This window comes from Rhinoderma darwinii, chromosome 5 (assembly GCF_050947455.1).
Source record: "Rhinoderma darwinii isolate aRhiDar2 chromosome 5, aRhiDar2.hap1, whole genome shotgun sequence".
NCBI lineage: Eukaryota > Metazoa > Chordata > Amphibia > Anura > Rhinodermatidae > Rhinoderma > Rhinoderma darwinii.
This window is the reverse complement of record NC_134691.1, coordinates 101,904,793-101,921,990: the sequence shown is the minus strand read 5'-3', so window position 1 is coordinate 101,921,990 and position 17,198 is coordinate 101,904,793. Positions and strand designations below refer to the sequence as shown.

The 17,198-nt window shown below is 39.9% G+C and overlaps 1 protein-coding gene across 1 annotated transcript in view; it reads left to right on the top strand.

Annotated features, from left to right (window-relative positions):
• Positions 1–17,198, top strand: part of OSBPL1A (oxysterol binding protein like 1A) — a 161,875-nt gene that overhangs the window by 9,997 nt on the left and 134,680 nt on the right. The window contains exons 3-5 of the mRNA XM_075828344.1: positions 6,042–6,127; positions 14,300–14,374; positions 15,256–15,367. Of these exons, the coding sequence (XP_075684459.1) occupies positions 6,042–6,127; positions 14,300–14,374; positions 15,256–15,367 (273 nt within the window). The remainder of the gene's footprint in view (positions 1–6,041; positions 6,128–14,299; positions 14,375–15,255; positions 15,368–17,198) is intronic.

Below are 17,198 nucleotides of genomic sequence, written 5' to 3'. Positions count from 1 at the left end.
CTTCATTGGTTGCAAACACCTTCCCAATAAACTGCTGTTAGTGAGGCTGGGGTTTCTGGTTGTGGCTTGTGACCCCAGCCTAAGTAACACCCGACTAGAATATTAAAGTGAATGTCCACATGTAGTGCTCCAAATTTGCATGAAAATCAGGGCATGCTTTGGATTTTCAAATGTGCAGCATGCCCAATCTGACGCTGTAGATGTGTATTTTGATGCAGATTTGCCGCAGATTGGTGGGGAAATCTCAACAATGTTTTTTTTTTTCCAAATCTGACCTTACCATTATAATGGCTTAATCTTTGTTTTTTCTATTTTTTGTATACACCGTTCAAAATCCTCTACATAGACGTATAATTAACTGATGGCATTCTAGTTGCCTGCGGCTACCGCTAGACGGAGTTGAGGAGCTTGTAGGACCTGTCACCACTCCCGACATGTCTGTCTTAGTAAATACTAGTAATCTTCATGAAATAACAATTCTGCAGCATCTTTTCTTAGAACTCTGCGTTCTACTGTTCTTCTGTTACTGCTCCTAGGAAGGTGTGAATAAATTGACAACTGGGTGTTGGGGGTGTGTCCTTCACAGTCTAATACTGTCCAATCACTGCTCACAGTCTTAGAATATGTAGGGACACCCCCTTTGACAAGCGGAATGGTAACACCAGTTCATATCTGGTAGGAATAACGCAGAGTTCTAATAAAAGATGCTTCAGAATTGGGTAATACAACTATTCACTAAAACAGACCTATCAGGAGAGCTGACCGGTCCTCTTTAAAGGGGGTCTGTCAGGACTTTTGGGAAACAAGTTTAAGCGTACCTATGTTGGTATTCTGTCTGAAAGCAACACTCTGGAAATTACGTTTTTTTGTTTTTTGTTTTTTTTTTGATCCTCACGTGCTGAATGTGAAGTGTCCAGCTTCCCATTGTAACCCCACACCTCTGCTCTTGAGTGACGCTCTTGGATTGCGCAGCATATGAGGTTGAGAAACAGCAGAGGGGAGGGGGGGGGGGGGTTACAGCAGGAAGCCGGACACTTCACATTCAGAGTGTGAGGATTAAAACCTAATTTCTAGAGTGTTGCCTCCTAACTAGAATGCCGACATAGCAGTGGCTTAGCACCCCCACCCCCCCCCCCCCCCAGTAAGTGGATGGATACAGGGATGATGGGTGTTAATGCAGGGATGATGGCTGGACTAACCATCATCCCTGTATATAATCCCCATCATCCCTGTATATAATCCCCATCATCCATGGTATATACAAGGATGATGGGTAGTTCCGCTATCATCCCTGTATATAACCCCCATTATCCCTGTATATACCAGCCATCATCCCTGTTAATAACCCCCATCTTACATGTGTATATACTAGCCTGGCTGGTATATACAGGGATGATGGCTGGTATATACAGGGATGATGGGGGTTATATACTCTTTCATTTACTTTCATCAGAGGGGTCTGCAACACTTATGTACCTAATGTAAAATTCTATGTCAAAGAAAAGATTAAACTTTAGTAAGAATGGGAAATCTAGCAGCATATACAGCACTCTTGCTCATCCAGAATGATGACCACTATAATTTAGAATGCACCTCTATTTGTAAACATGTGTTGGGGGGCTGCTGGTTTGGGGCCCATCCAGATATGTGTCCCCCCCCCCCCCCCCCCCGTCCCGTCCCCCTGTTCTAAACCTCCAACTACGCCTCTGCGACATAGTTATGCTTAAAGGACAACTCCACTTTCAAAAAACCTCTGATGTGTCATAGTGACATGTCAGAAGTTTTGACCGACTATTCGCTAAAACAAAGCAGCAGAAATGCTCGTCTGAGCTCTGAGCTGCTTCGTTCCTAATCGAGCAATTGGTGTATGGGCTCATAAACTTTCTTTTGAGCTCGTACACCCATTGCTTGGCTTTCTAAGAAAAGCCAATCGGAAACAAAGCGGCTCTGCGTGGTAGTCTTAGGTACAGGGTCCAGCAGACAGTATCACATGTGGGCCCTCCTCTTTGGCTCCGGGCGCGTCTCACAATGCGTCATGACGTTGAAAGACGTCCAGAGCATCACTGTTCTCAGGAATGAGGAGGGCAAGTATACTGTTACTGTACAAACAGGGGCCGTGTAGTTTATTGCATAAGCCCCATTTACTATAGTAACTTTGAGGCAGGGAAGAGGAAGCTCCACGCACAGCCTGCCCTGAAAGAAGTGTGTGTGTGTGTGTGTGTGTGTGTGTGTGTGTGTGTGTGTGTGTATATATATATATATATGTCTCTGTGTTTGTATGTGTATATCTTCGAGTGCGTATTTTTATATATATATATATATATCTATCACACACACACACACACACACACACACACACACACACACACACGGCCGGCCTTCGGTTGGATGGTGCCCTGTGCGGGACTCTATTTCTGCCCTCCACAAACCAAAAATTAACCACACATATAGGCACGCACATACTGGAACATATATATGCTGTACATACATAGAGGCACATACTTAAACAAAACAGGCAAATATACATATATACACACACATTTTGGAAAATATACATAAAAAGGTAAATATATAGGCAGACAGGAACATATACAAATACATAAAAGGCCCATATATACAAGCAAAAACACACATTCACATACGGACCCATATATACCCACACAAGCACATATATACACAGTGCACATAATGTAGTGAATGTTACCTGCAGTCCTATGTAACGCCACAAATAAGTAGATAAGAGAAGCACCTCCAGCTCACCTTGATATGCAGATGTCGTTCTAGGGAAGTTCATGCACGGATCCTTGTGTCGGCACACATTAGACGAGACTAGAAGAAATAGGGTTGAATCCAGCACGGACAGTTGTTTAAAATGGAAAACTATTTCCAAGTTTAATGGGCCAATGTTTGGCGGATTAAAAATCAGGAATGGAGAACACGGTGTGACGTCCTGATATAGTGGGGAAAAGTTTGTGGTAGTGGTAGATAAAGAGCCTACGCGTTTCAGACGCTCCAAGCGTCCTTAGTCATGGCTAAGGACGCTTGGAGCGTCTGAAACGCGTAGGCTCTTTATCTACCACTACCACAAACTTTTCCCCACTATATCAGGACGTCACACCGTGTTCTCCATTCCTGATTTTTAATCCGCCAAACATTGGCCCATTAAACTTGGAAATAGTTTTCCATTTTAAACAACTGTCCGTGCTGGATTCAACCCTATTTCTTCTAGTAACGCCACAAATAACACACTCTGATAACTATACCCACAGGCACACATACAAACATTTATATATATTCCTTTCGGAAGTACACTGAGACAGCTGAGCGTTTCACACCGGCTGTACACAACAGAGAGCAGCATGCATGCGTGGCGACGCATCCAAATAATCTTCTCCCTGAAGCGCCAGTCAGGGGACCCAGTTCTCCTGATATATGGGGTTCCCATGGATGCCTGTATTACTCCTTTTTAAAAACTACCAATAGAGGACCCGGAGTCGTAAGTCTTTTTTATAAATAAAATATAACGTTTTTATTAGATCAATTCTAAAAACAAATCACATTCAATGTATACAAAAATTAATCTAGACAGATGGAAAAGGAGTACCAACATAGGGAAATCACATCATTGGTAGGTATAAGTACATTATAATCTGCATGACGGCAAAGGTATGGTACAAAAAGTGCGCAATGCAAGTACATTTGTTGGTTAATATACCATAAAAATGAAGTATTGTAACAAGACCACTAATAGTCCTACAGTATCTATCACAGGCCCATAATATCTCTCAAACACAGTAATTCAGCGCTATATAACAGACCCACAGAATAAAGTGCTGAGTGCAAAATAAATCCAATATATGAGAGCAAACGTCTAACCTGTCATGCTGGATCTCTAAGTTGGCGTCCTGCCCCGACGCGCGTTTCGGCTTCTGCTTTTGTCTGGGGGCTAATTGCCCTTTTGTGATCCCAAACATCAGTCTTCGTTTTACCTGAGGACGGAGCCTGGATCTTTTGCTCTTTAGTCCTACCTTTTACAAATACATTTGCATATTATTTATTCTATTTCATTTTTATGGTATATTAACTACCAAATGTACTTGCATTGTGCACTTCTTGTACCATACCTTTGCTGTCATGAAGATTATAATGTACTTTATACCTACCAATGATGTGATTTCCCTATGTTGGTACTCCTTTTCCATCTGTCTAGATTTTTTTTTTTTTAGAGTTTATCTAATAAAGACTTTTATATTTTATTTCTAAAAAGTCTTCTAGACTCAGGCTCTTCTATTGGTAGTGTATATTTAAAGAGTACAGTCATGTTACTTTAGGGGACCTACAATGTAAAATGGTGTGTATGTATGCCTTGTGGATAGGTTGGATTACTCCTTTTTAAGTTGCTTAAAATAGAACTCCTACAGCCACACAGTCTCCTATTGACAAAGAAGAAAAAGGATTGAATCCAGCGCTGGAAATTGGTGCTTCTGGTAAAAACAGGAAACTTCTTCCAAGTTTTATTTTCATAAGTTTAAAAGCAGTGAAAAATAGTGAAAGCGGGTTCATGTAAGCCATGACTAAGGACGCAGCAGACGTCTGAAACGCGTAGGCTACAGCCTATTCTCTTTCTAACGATCCTCTGTACTCTGGACTGAACCCGCTTTCACTATTTTTCACTGCTTTTAAACTTATGAAAATAAAACTTGGAAGAAGTTTCCTGTTTTTACCAGAAGCAACAATTTCCAGCGCTGGATTCAATCCTTTATCTTCTTTGTCTATGCTAGTACGTGTGCCGACACGTGGACCCGTGCGCTAACCACTATACCTATGAGAAGGTGAGCTGGAGGAATCCTCCCTTTTTTTACAGTCTCCTATTAGCGGCAACTATGCAGTGCCCCATAACCGTGCCAGCCACACAGTCCCCCTCCCCCACTACAGTGCCCCCATTAGTGCCTGCCACACAGTGTACCATTCGCACTTATCGGTCCCTTCTCCCACACTGTGCGTCGCTCCTTGCGGCTCCTCCTCTTGAGGATGCTCACATGTAGCTTCCACGACCTGCGCTGATATCCAAGCTCAGCGCAGGGTAGAGAGCACAGAGGATGTTTGTGTCCTGATGGCTCAGGGCCAAAAAAAACTGCATTTTAGGCCGCAGTTTGATAATTTTTTCTTTTTTTTTACATATTAAACAATCTACTTAAAAGTTTCGCAAAATTTGCAACCCCTGTACATTGTCCAGAGCTGCATTCACAAGTCTGCTGCCTCCAGAGCTGATATTCACAACATTACTTGCTGGTGCCATATCATGATGTCTTTACACCAGGCACTGTACAATAATCTTATTTAGGAATAACTTCTGGCCTTAGCTGAGCTCCTATAATTCTCTAAGCTGTTCATCACCTGCAGCTCTGCACTAGAATACAAACTGTAACTCGGGACCTGCACAAGATAATTAATGTATTTACAAAGTTACTCAATGTTTTATGCAATGTTTCTTCTTACATTTTAAAGTCACAGAAAACCCTGTTAACAATTCCAGATTTTCAAAGTTAAGGCTTTGTGGAGTTCTTATTCCTTATGTAGGGGGAAGTCTTAGGCTGAATTCACACGCAGTGGATTACTGCCCTACGCATGTGAATGAGATTTGAAGAAATCCATGCCCCAGAACATTTTCTGGATGGAAATCGGAGCATGCTGTGTATTTTCACATTCTTAACATGCTCGTTCTGTTTTCTATGTTTACTGCAGATGTCAGCCTTTTCAATGTAGAATGGGTGAAATACTCAGCAATGATTTTGCTCCAGAAACACTGTGGAAATGCCGCAGACACGCTGCGAATAATCCACAGCGTTTCCGTTCCATGTGAATCCAGCCTTACGCTTGCTGTTTGTGGATTCTAGTACTTTGTAGACCAATGACATTTGGCTTTCTGTCTGTGATAAAAAAAACACTTCCAGGATGTGAAACCTTTTATAATGCTTAGGTATGGTAATCATACACAATAATCCTACTCATTGTAGTCTAAGGAAATATGTTGTTTCTAGGTAAAAGCAAGTCTAATTTGGGATGGACACCTCTTCATCTTGCATGTTATTTTGGACACCGGGAAGTGGTAGAAGATTTATTAAAGGTTAGTCCAAATTTTTCCTAAATTCATATTATTGCTCATGCTTTGTCAAGTTTTATGGAGAAATCTTATACTCACCTTTTTAGATAAAGTTCTAAAACAAAATATAATCAAGAAACTATGACCTGCTTAAATGCTATGTGCACCTTTTTGAAAGACGTGTGTGGTTTTTGTTTTTTTTTTTGTTTGTTTTTTTAGCCTCTTAATGACCAGGCCAATTTTGAGGTTTTTTTTCATTTTCGTATATTCCTCACCGCCTAACAAAAGCCATAACTTTTTTTTTATTTTTATCTTTTTCGTCGACTTAGCCCCGTATGAGACAGACCGCTTGACTGAAAGCTGGTCCTGTGTCTCTGACGCACAGGATCCAGCTAATAACGATCACATCCAAGTTCAGAATTTAGATGTGATCGTTATTACCTGGGTCCTGTGTATCCGAGACAAGCAGGACCAGCTTTCAGCCGAACTGTCAGCTATTGGAAGAGCTGAGATAGTCTGAGGGTGTTAGAACACCCAAGTATATTATATGGTGAGTTTGCAATTGAAAGGGTGGGTTAGTCCATGTGCAGCAAATGCAGCATCAATGCTTTTGTGTTTTATAATGAGCCCTGAGAGAGGGTTGATCTTTACCATCTTTTCGTGACTTCTTGCAAGTGGTCAAATTTCGGAGGGTTAAGGAGAACAGGAGCTATTGGCTAGTCTGGGAGGGCTATCATTTTAAGATTGAAAGTTGCGGAGATTACCCAGGCGTTTGAATGTAGTGGCATTTGTCATCGTAGCAGACTATCAATGAAATGAGTACCCTTAACCATACACAAGGGTTGCCTTCTCCTCCTCTTTGGCTAGCAGATATTGTATAGCAGCATGATAATCGGTGGCCCATTAAGTCAGAGCGTTCTGATTCCGTTCAGTTTTGGCCACCCTACCACCTTGTCTTGTATATCACGTTAAAGAGATTGCAGTTCTTGTTTAGAAGTGTCTTCTAGCCTGGTCACATAAAGTTCAAAGTCTTTTTGGTAGGAATAGACTGAATGTATTTGCCTAAAGATTGTAGTGCCCATTCCTCCTCATCTACTTGACTCCTGGCTTTCCGACCATTGACAAGAAGCTAGAGTGAGAGCTGGGCTGGGGACCAGTGAAGGAGATATGGGGCTCTTAGCACCATATTAGATGTAGACCACGTATCCTGTGTGGGGGACCCAAAAAAGTGTTCTAGTCAGCTAGAACTAGATTCAGGGGTGGTGGCTGGCATAGTCTGCTGCTGTGATATTTCCCATATGGATAGTTGCAAGGTGAGTATGATCAGGGAGGGAGACCGCAAGGAGGCAGCTTGCAGCGGGGCCCTAAGGAGCACGTCTTTAGTCGCTAACCGCAAGCCACACCTCTCCTCCGGCCAAAAATGTAGACTATGGTTTCAGCTGCAGATTAAGGCGCAGCGGGAGGGCATTCACGTAAGCGCTTACTGTTGTGTAGGGCTGGACCCGGAGTTCTCTGGGAACTGGAAGTTGAGGACCTTTGGGAATGTAGGATGCAGTGGAATGGGAGATAAGATGTCTGGGCTGACCTTGCTTGGAGTCGCGTTCCGATGGGTCGGCTCATTATTGCTGTGGAGCCGTCTGGTGGCTCAAGGATTCCGCAGGCAACCTGAGAGGGGCCTGGCACATAGAAGAGGATCCGGTCACTGCTCTGACTTAGCAGTAGGTCAATCCTGTCTCCCACTGCACATGTAGACCGCCTATACACCACAAAAGAAAGCGCACAAAAGCCCAAAAATAGCAAAAATATTACATCTTTATTATACAGGGATCAAACATATATATATATATATATATATATATATATATATATATGACATTGTTAAAAAGTAGGACCATGGGAGGATAGAGATACAGTAAAGGCAAATGGAAACATACCAAGTGGTATACAGTACAACCACCCACAAGTACCGCTAAACTACTTCATCTATGTAAAGCCCACATATAAATATGAAAATGTAACATACAAGAAAGATGGATAGCAGTTCAGAGTGTATAGATACCAAAAATGAATGCAAGCTAAGTACAGGAGAATGTATGCAAATAAACGCCACGTTAGGGCAGGGCGTATATAGACATACCCTGAGACACGGTGACCCAGTAGCAGGCAGTATTGTGGGTTGGCACAAGAACTTTCGTGTTTCGCCTAGGAAAAGGACTGGCTTCGTGAGGAGGCTAGACTTCACATGTAGTCAGAGGCTGCGACTTCTCCCAAATGTGTAGGCCGTACTAGCTGGTTCTGTTTTAGTCCATTCTTTATTGCAATACACCCCTTAATGAGATCAGGGGGTGTGAAGAGAGGAAAGAGGAGATATCTGGAGTGATTTGGGTCTTTCTCTGGTGCAAATGTCTCTATCGATTATCAGCGCTCTCAGACTGTGCATCTAACCGGTTCAACGTTCAAGCCACGCCCCAACTCAACAGCCTTTTAACATTGTCACTGCCAAAGACGTATATGTCATGACTTTAAACACTCGCTGCGGCTAAACATGGATATATTGCACATTATTTTATTATTTTTAGGAAATGTTAAGTTTTGATGCAAAATTGCATGGAGGCGCGCGTGAGTGTCAAATGCTGCTTGGCATTTTCACAATGTTCCAGGTTTCTTTAAGGAAATGTGTATGGGTATAAATGATTTTTTTTTATATATTTTATAATTCAGGTTATATTTGTGTTTAACCCCTTAATGACCAGGCCATTTTGCACGTTAATGACCAAGGATTATTTTTTATTTTTTCACGGTCGCATTCCAAGAGTCGTAACTTTTTTTTTATTCCGTAGACATAGCCGTATAAGGGCTTGTTTTTTGCGGGACGAGTTGTATTTTGTAATTGTACCATTTTTAGATGCTTATAACATATTGATTAACTTTTATTAACTTTATTTTAGGAGAGAAATGAAAATAAGCAGCTATTTCAGCATTAATTTTCACGTTATAAATTTACGCCGTTTACTATGCAGCGTAATAACATGTTAACTTTATTCTATGGGTCGGCACGATTACGGGGATACCAAATATGTAGAGGTTTTATATGTTTTCCTACGTTTGCAAAATAAAAACCCTTTAGAAAAAAATTACTTGTTTTGCATCGCCGCATTCCAAGAGCCGTAACTTTTTTAATTTTCCGTCAATGTTGCCGTATGTGGGCTTGATTTTTGCGGGCCAATGTGTCGTTTTCATTAGTATCTATTTTGGGGTACATAGGACTTCTAGATTAAGTTTTATATATTTTTATATGGGGGGAATGGGAGAAAAGAGAGAATTTTGCCGTAGTTTTTTTGCGTTTTTTTTGGATGCCGTTCATCCAGCGGCTTAATTAATCTGTTAATTTTATTGTTCAAGTTGTTACGATCGGGGGATACTATATATGTGTATGTGTTATTTGTTATGGCACTTTTACTAAATAAAACCACTTTTTTGACTGTAAATAATTGTATTTTTTTTTCACAAACTTTATTTAACTGCTTTACATTTTTTTTTTTTCGTCCCATCAGTGGACTTCACTATGCGATCTGCTGATCGCATATATAATGCTTTGGTATACTTTGTACAGTCCGTGATTTCTGCGCAGCGTGAGTCCGTTGTGTAAAACCCACGACATGTCCTATATTTCTGCGTTTTTCGCGCATCACGCACCCATTGAAGTCAATGGGTGCGTGAAAATCACGCGCACCACACGGAAGCACTTCCGTGGGACGCGCGTGATTTGCGCACCAGCAGTCAAAAGTATGATTGAAAACAGAAAACCACCACGTGCTTTTCTGTTTACAAACATCCAAACGGAGTGTCATAATGATGGCGGCTTCGCGAAAATCACGCAGCCGCGCATCCTATGTGATGCCAAACGGAGCTGTTAAGTGACTTTTGCGCACGCAAAACGCAGCGTTTTTTGCGCGCGCAAAAACGCACACGCTCATGTAAATCCCCCCTAAAGCTGACAGGCAATCTAACAGGCATTTGCTGAAGACAGACCTGGGGGTCTTTGTTAGGCCCCTGGCTGCCATGGAAACCCGACGGCGATCCGCGATTTCTTTGCGGGGGTGCCGATGGGGTGACAGAGGGAGCTCCCTCCCTCTGTCTACATTACTTATCCTGCGCAGTGAACGCCGTAGAAAAAAAAATAAAAAACAATTCTAGAATTTTACATTTTTTTGGTCACCTTGCCTCCCCAAAAATTTAAAAACAAAAGATCAATATGAAATATTTTCAGCTAAAACATCTTTTTCCATTTTTATGGCCCAATTTAAGTTCTACAAATCACCTGTTAAATCAAAATTCTCCCTGTACTCCTAAATGAACTTTTTGAGTTGTCTAGTATCTAAAATGCGGTCACTTCTGTGGGGTTCTCAGCTGTACTGGTACTTCAGGGGCTTTGCAAATGTAACATGGCATCAGAAAACTACTCCAGCAAAATATGCGCTCCAAATACCGTGAGGCCTGTCATGTGCTTACTCCCTTCAGGACCCAGCCATTTTTTGGGATTTTCGTTTTCAGTTTCTCCTCCCCACCTTCCAAAAGCCATAACTTTTTTTTTTTTTTTTTTCTGTCAATATTGCCATATGAGGGCTTTTTTTATATATATATATTTTTTTAAATGTTTTTTACTACTTTTACAAGGAAGAAACTGATTGTTAAAAAATAAAATTAGTGTTTTGTTGCCACATTCTGAGATCCGTAATGGTTTTTTTTATTTTTCCATCGATACAGCGGTATGCTTATTTTTTGCAGGGCGAGCTGTAGTTTCTATTGGTACCATTTTGGGCTACGTGAGCCTATGATCACTTCATATCTCACAAAAAATTAAATATAAAGTGACCAAAAAAAAACAGCGTTTCTGATGTTTTCATATATATATATATTTTTGTTTTTACGGCACTCACTGTGCGCTTTAAGTAATGCTATAGTATAATAGTTCTGACTTTTACGGATGCAGCAATATCAATTTTGTATTTTTATTTTTTTTACATTATTTCAGACGAAAAATTAGAAAAGGGGCTTTTTATGAACTTTAATTTGTTTTTGTTTTTTACACTACTAAAAGTTTTATTTAACTTTTTTTTTTATTTCTACACTTTTAATTAGGGGACTTGAACCAGCGATCGTTAGATCGCTGGTGCAATACACTGCAACACTAATGTATTGCAGTATATTGTCGATTTTTACAGGCTCCTGTTAAGCCGTGCCAGAGATTGTGATAATTGTGATTGTGATTACATTAAATTACCCAATTCTAAGAAAATCTATGAAACACCTGTGCTTACTATACCCCTAGATGAATCCTTAATGGTGTATTTTCCAAAATGCGTTGGTTTTGGGGGTGTTTCTTAAGTTTTGGCACCCCAAAGCCTCTGCAAATCTATAATGGTAACTGGAAAACAAACTAACAGAAAGGAGGCCCCAAAAGCCTGTGTTTGAGTCAAGAAGCACACTAGGGCCAAAAAAAAGGGGATTAAAATGAAATATTTTCATTTTTACCTGTGTGTTCAATCCTGTTAAATGCCTACAGGGTTAACAAACTCCATATATGATATTTTGAATACTTTGGGGGTTGAAATCTTTATAATGGAGTAGTTTTATATGGATTTATAATCTATAGGCCGCTCAAAGCCACTTCAGAACTGAATTGGTCCCTAAAAAATTCTGTTTGGGAAGTTTTCTTGTAAACAAATTGCTTCTAAAGTTATAAGCCTTATAAAAAAAAAAATAATAGGACGTTTAAATGATGCCAACATAACGTAGACCTATGGTAAATGTTGATTAGTAACTATTTTGTGTAGTATGACTATCCTATAAGCAGATAAATTTAGAGAACTGCAAAAAAAAAAAGTGAACATTTTCTATACATTTTGGTTTTATTAAAAGCACTTAATGTATAGACCAAATTTTTACCACTAACGAAGTACAATGTGTCACGAGAAAAGATTCTCAGAATTGCTTAGATAAGTAAAAGTATTACAAAGTCATAACTATATGTAGTCACATCTGCTAGATTTGAAAAATTAGGCTCTGTCAGGAAGGTCAAACTGGCTACGGCAGCAAGGGGCTAAAGACTGGAAAACCCTTTATAAAGTAGTAAATCGCTTCCTGTATGTACCTTACGTCGTGTTTTTTTTTTTAGTATATGGGCGCAATTGAGGAGGTTAGAGTAAATTTGCCTTTTTGTGTCCCAGGTTTACCTCCGATTGCTACATTTTATTGTCTTCCTAAGGTAAACCATTTTCATTTATTTTTTACGATTCGAGGGCAATCGATTTGTGTCAAGAAATGACGATCTTTGCTAAAATATCTCCACATATGTTGTCAAAATCTGCGCAACTAGAATTGAGTCTATTCTTCATATGTGAAAGATACCATGAATATCCTGAAAAGGTTAGGGGGTATTTACCATTGATGATGATCTGCTTGACCACTTTGATGTGGAGGCCATCTACAGCCGCCATACCCCACCATTGCAGAATCCATTCCACAGAGCATTTCTTGAGCACTAGGGAGGAGAAAGTTTGAGTCCCACAATGCGTTCTTAATTTAAATTCCAATAATTCGATTAACTTCCAATGATCTTTTGTTTTGATTGCGAAAAATCTACCACTAGCTCAGTGGGATTGCTATTGATTCTACTTTCTGGCACGCAAATGGCATGTGATGATCCTCGTTGTTTGGGCGCATTTTACTCCACCTTTCTTTTATATTGATACTGGCGTATAAACCGCCAGTCTTAATAAATTCCCCCTTATTTATGGTACGTTTTAGGTTTTGGCACCCCAAAAGCCCCTTCAAAACTATAATGGTGCCTGAAAAACAACCTAACAAAAAGGAGGCTCCAAAATCCACAAAGCTCTACCTCAAGTCTGAAGCCTGTATTTGAGTCAAGAAGCACGTTAGGGCTGTTTTATATTAAATATTAACCAGCGCAACTGGTATGTCTGAATTTATAGGATGTACTTAACAGTTTAAATGTACCCCGTAACCTTCTCAGGTGATTTTTGTTCTTCGATGGCTATTCTGTAACTTTATTCCTGTTCTGTGATCACTTTCTGAGCCTTAACAATAGTTTAGTATTCTGTCTACAATTGTCATCTATCGCACTATATAGTTACATAGTAAGTACAGCTGAAAAAAGACATACGTCCATTAAGTTCAACCAAGGGATGGGAAAAAGGGAAGGAATGGAAAAATGATAGAACGTTGTTTTACCCCTATGGACAAAAATATTGGGACACACCTTTTAATCGTTGAATTCAAGTGTTGTGTTCGGTCCCATTGCTGCAGGTGTATCAAATCCAGCACCTCGCCATGCAGTCTGCCTTAACAAACATATGTGAAGGAATTGGTTGTTCTAAAGAGCTCACTGAATTCCAGCGTGGTACTGTAATAGGATGCCATTGTTACAACAAGTCAGTTTGTGACATTTCTTCCCTCCTAGATATTCCACAATCAACTGTGAGTGGTATTATTACAATTCTGTGACAAATAAAATTACCTTGCGCTACGTAGAATTTTTTTTTTCTTGTGAAATCGCTGTTACCTATTTCCACATCATAGCCCTTCAATCTGCTGATCATTCAGTTTATCTTCAAGATTTGCCTTATATATATGTTATTGTTTTTAATTAAAATATATAATAATAAAAGTTAAGTATTTGAGTAGGGTCATAGTGGACATTGCTCCTTCTCTGGCGGGCTTGGTTTGACCAGGTCTTTACATAAGTCACCCGCTGCAGGCAAAATAGTGACTTCATGGTGCCGGAACCAAGGTTTCATTCAACCCCTCAATGTCTAAAACAAGCCTTCCCAAGGAATAGCTGTTCACTGTTGGTTCAGCTGCTGAAATCATAGCGAGAACACCAAGATGCGGCTCTCTGATCTGGCTAATAAACAAAAGTTTTCAGCAGGGTACCCATCCCTATAACGGTCATAAAATCTAATAGGGCATATAGACAGGAGGTGTCCAGTTATAACTACCCCTATCGCTTTATAGCTGTGTCAAGGGGAAGCGAGGGATTTGGGGTTCTGAACCTTATAATGATATATTATGACGTTCATAAACACAGTTTAGACTTAATTGTGTATTTCTTTAATCTAAACAATAGGTCCACTAGAGCTTGTGACGCTTTTTTTTTTTTTCTATGGTTTTCAGGGAGGAGCTGACATCAATGTTCAGAATGACATGGGGGACACTCCGTTACACCGAGCTGCCTTTACAGGACGTAAGGTGAAAAGCATGCTTTGTTTCTTTACTTCAGATTAAAGGATTTTGTTTTCTTAAGGCTGTGCTCCTGTAAGACCATGACATTGCACATCTGGCTGCTTTATTAAAACTGCTAAGTCGGCAAATGGGAATTTATTCTTTACATTCAAACATTGCATTATTGATGGCTGCTGTGTTGAGGCAACTTAAAGAGGCTCTGTCACCACATTATAAGTGCCCTATCTCCTACATAAGGAGATGGGCGCTGTAATGTAGGTGACAGTAATGCTTTTTATTTAGAAAAACTATCTATTTTAAACCACTTTATGAGCGATTTTTAGCTTTATGCTAATGAGTTTCTTAATGCCCAAGTGGGCGTGTTTTACTTTAGACCAAGTGGGCGTTGTACAGAGGAGTGTATGACGCTGACCAATCAGCATCATACACTTCTCTCCATTCATTTACACTGCACTAGCGATATAGTTATATCGCTATGTGCAGCCACATACACTAACATTACTGCAGTGTCCTGATAATGAATATACATCACTACCAGCCTGGACGTGATGTGTATTCAGAATCCTGACACTTCTGAATCTTTTCTGTGAGATTCCAGCAAGGCAAGCGTAATCTCGCGAGATTACGATGTAACCTGTCATTTCAAATGAGATTACGTTTTGTTTCAATTTGGTTTCCGTTTATGAGTTCGCCTGACGGAAAGCTCAGACGTAACCCATGAACGGAGCCCTAACGTAGATGTAAACTAAGCCTAAAACGGAACTTGGGAGTGCTGTTCCTGTGAAAATTAGCCATTTACTGAAGAGTTTGTTCTTGTTTTTGTTTTACATACGATGTGAGATGCATTTTAGCAATGGTTATATTTATGTTGGTTTAATTGATTTCAGGAGCTGGTGATGTTATTGCTGGAGTCCAATTCAGACACCACTGTGATAAATGGAGAAGGCAAAACAGCTGCTGATGTGGCCCAAGACAAAGAGATTAAAACCATGTTAGAAGGTAATATTAAGTTTTGGTAATCAATACAATGATGGTGGGCTTCAAAGAGCGTCTAGGACTAAATAGGACTTCCACTCAATTAATATTTATACATAAATGCAGTCACAATTGTCCCTTATTTTAATACATAAAAATGTGGGACCTTAGTGCCATATGGCAGGTTCGGGGAAACCCTTCAAGAATACGCCGAAAAGATATCAATATGGCGTAGATCTATTGATGATATCATCTTCATCTGGAAGGGATCCGAATCCGATCTGCTAAGATTTATAGAGGTTTTTAATACCAATTAACTAAATCTCAGATTGACCTCAAACTATAGCAGAAGGGAAGTTACCTTTCTGGATGTTACAATTGGCATTGATCACAACCGTGATATCATTACCAATTTATACAGAAAGGAGACAGCCTCCTAGATGCACAGAGTGCACACCTAAATCGTACTATTAGAGGAATTCCAAAGGGGGAATTTTTGAGACTGCGGAGAAATTGCTCCACCTTTGAGAATTTCAAGATCGGAGCCAAGGATCTCAAGCATCGACTGAAAGAAAGACATTACACAGGTCGCCAGATCAAACAAGCAGATAATGTGGCCCTCCGAACGGACAGAGATGCACTGTTGGTGGTAAAGAACAAAACAGAGAATGAGGATAAAGTCAGGTTCATCACTACACTGCATGATAAGTGGAAGGAAATGAATGACATATTGAAACAGCACTGGCAGGTATTGCTACTGGATGAGGACCTCAAAAAACAACTGGGTACGATAATTTCCGTAGGATACAAAAAAACAATACAATAGAACAACACATTGTTAAGAGTCACTATACTAGGGACTGTCTAAAGAAGAAAGTGGAGAAATACCCAGGTTTTTACCCATGTGGGATGTGTGTAGCCTGTCAAATCCTTGATAAGAAGAAAAATTTTACAAACCGTAATGGAGCATTTTTCAAAATCCAAGAACACATTACATGCGCTACAAAAGGGGTAATTTATGCTCTTAAATGTACATGCAATCTGTATTACGTAGGTAAGACCAAAAGGGAGCTTAAAATCAGAATAAGGGAACATATAGGCAGTATCAGGAATTATGATAAGCTGGAGGCAGAAAGTAAGAGACAAGACAAACTATTCCAACCGCCTCCGGTTGCCCGACATTTTAAACGATACCACAACCTCAATCTGAAGGACCTTTCAGGATGGGCTATCTGTCACCTCACTATAGGCATAAGAGGTAGGGACATAGATTCCATCCTGCTACAAGAGGAAAGTAAGTGGATCTATAAAATGAATTCAGTGAGCCCCAATGGACTCAACGAGTCTTTTTTTTAATTTTGGTTGCTTCCTTTGAGAAATATGGTCCTCAAAAAAGACTACAGAGGCACCCTTTAAATAATGTGGGCGTATTCGAATAGGTTACAACACGTCTTACGGAAGATCTGGGAGATCCCTCCTTTCCCCCTTTAAATAATATATTTTTTAGTGCAAATTACTCAAGATCCACTGAATACTAACTTGCAGTGGTAATCAACCATGCAATATTTGCTTTTTTCGCTCCTCTAAGCAACGTAACATTAATAAACATAAGAATTTATAGCCTTTGATCATGAAATATCATGGTCCAAATACTATCGATGTAGTACCTGATATTCCCTAATGTCAGTAATATCCCCTTTTTGTGGAATTTATATGGAATGATTGAACATTCTTACAGTAACAATTACTAATGAAGGATTATTTCTCTCCTAATATATAACAAAATAAGATAAGCAGACAAACATAAAAATATATTTATTACCAAATCTCACTGAAAATAGAATAAGACGCTAAC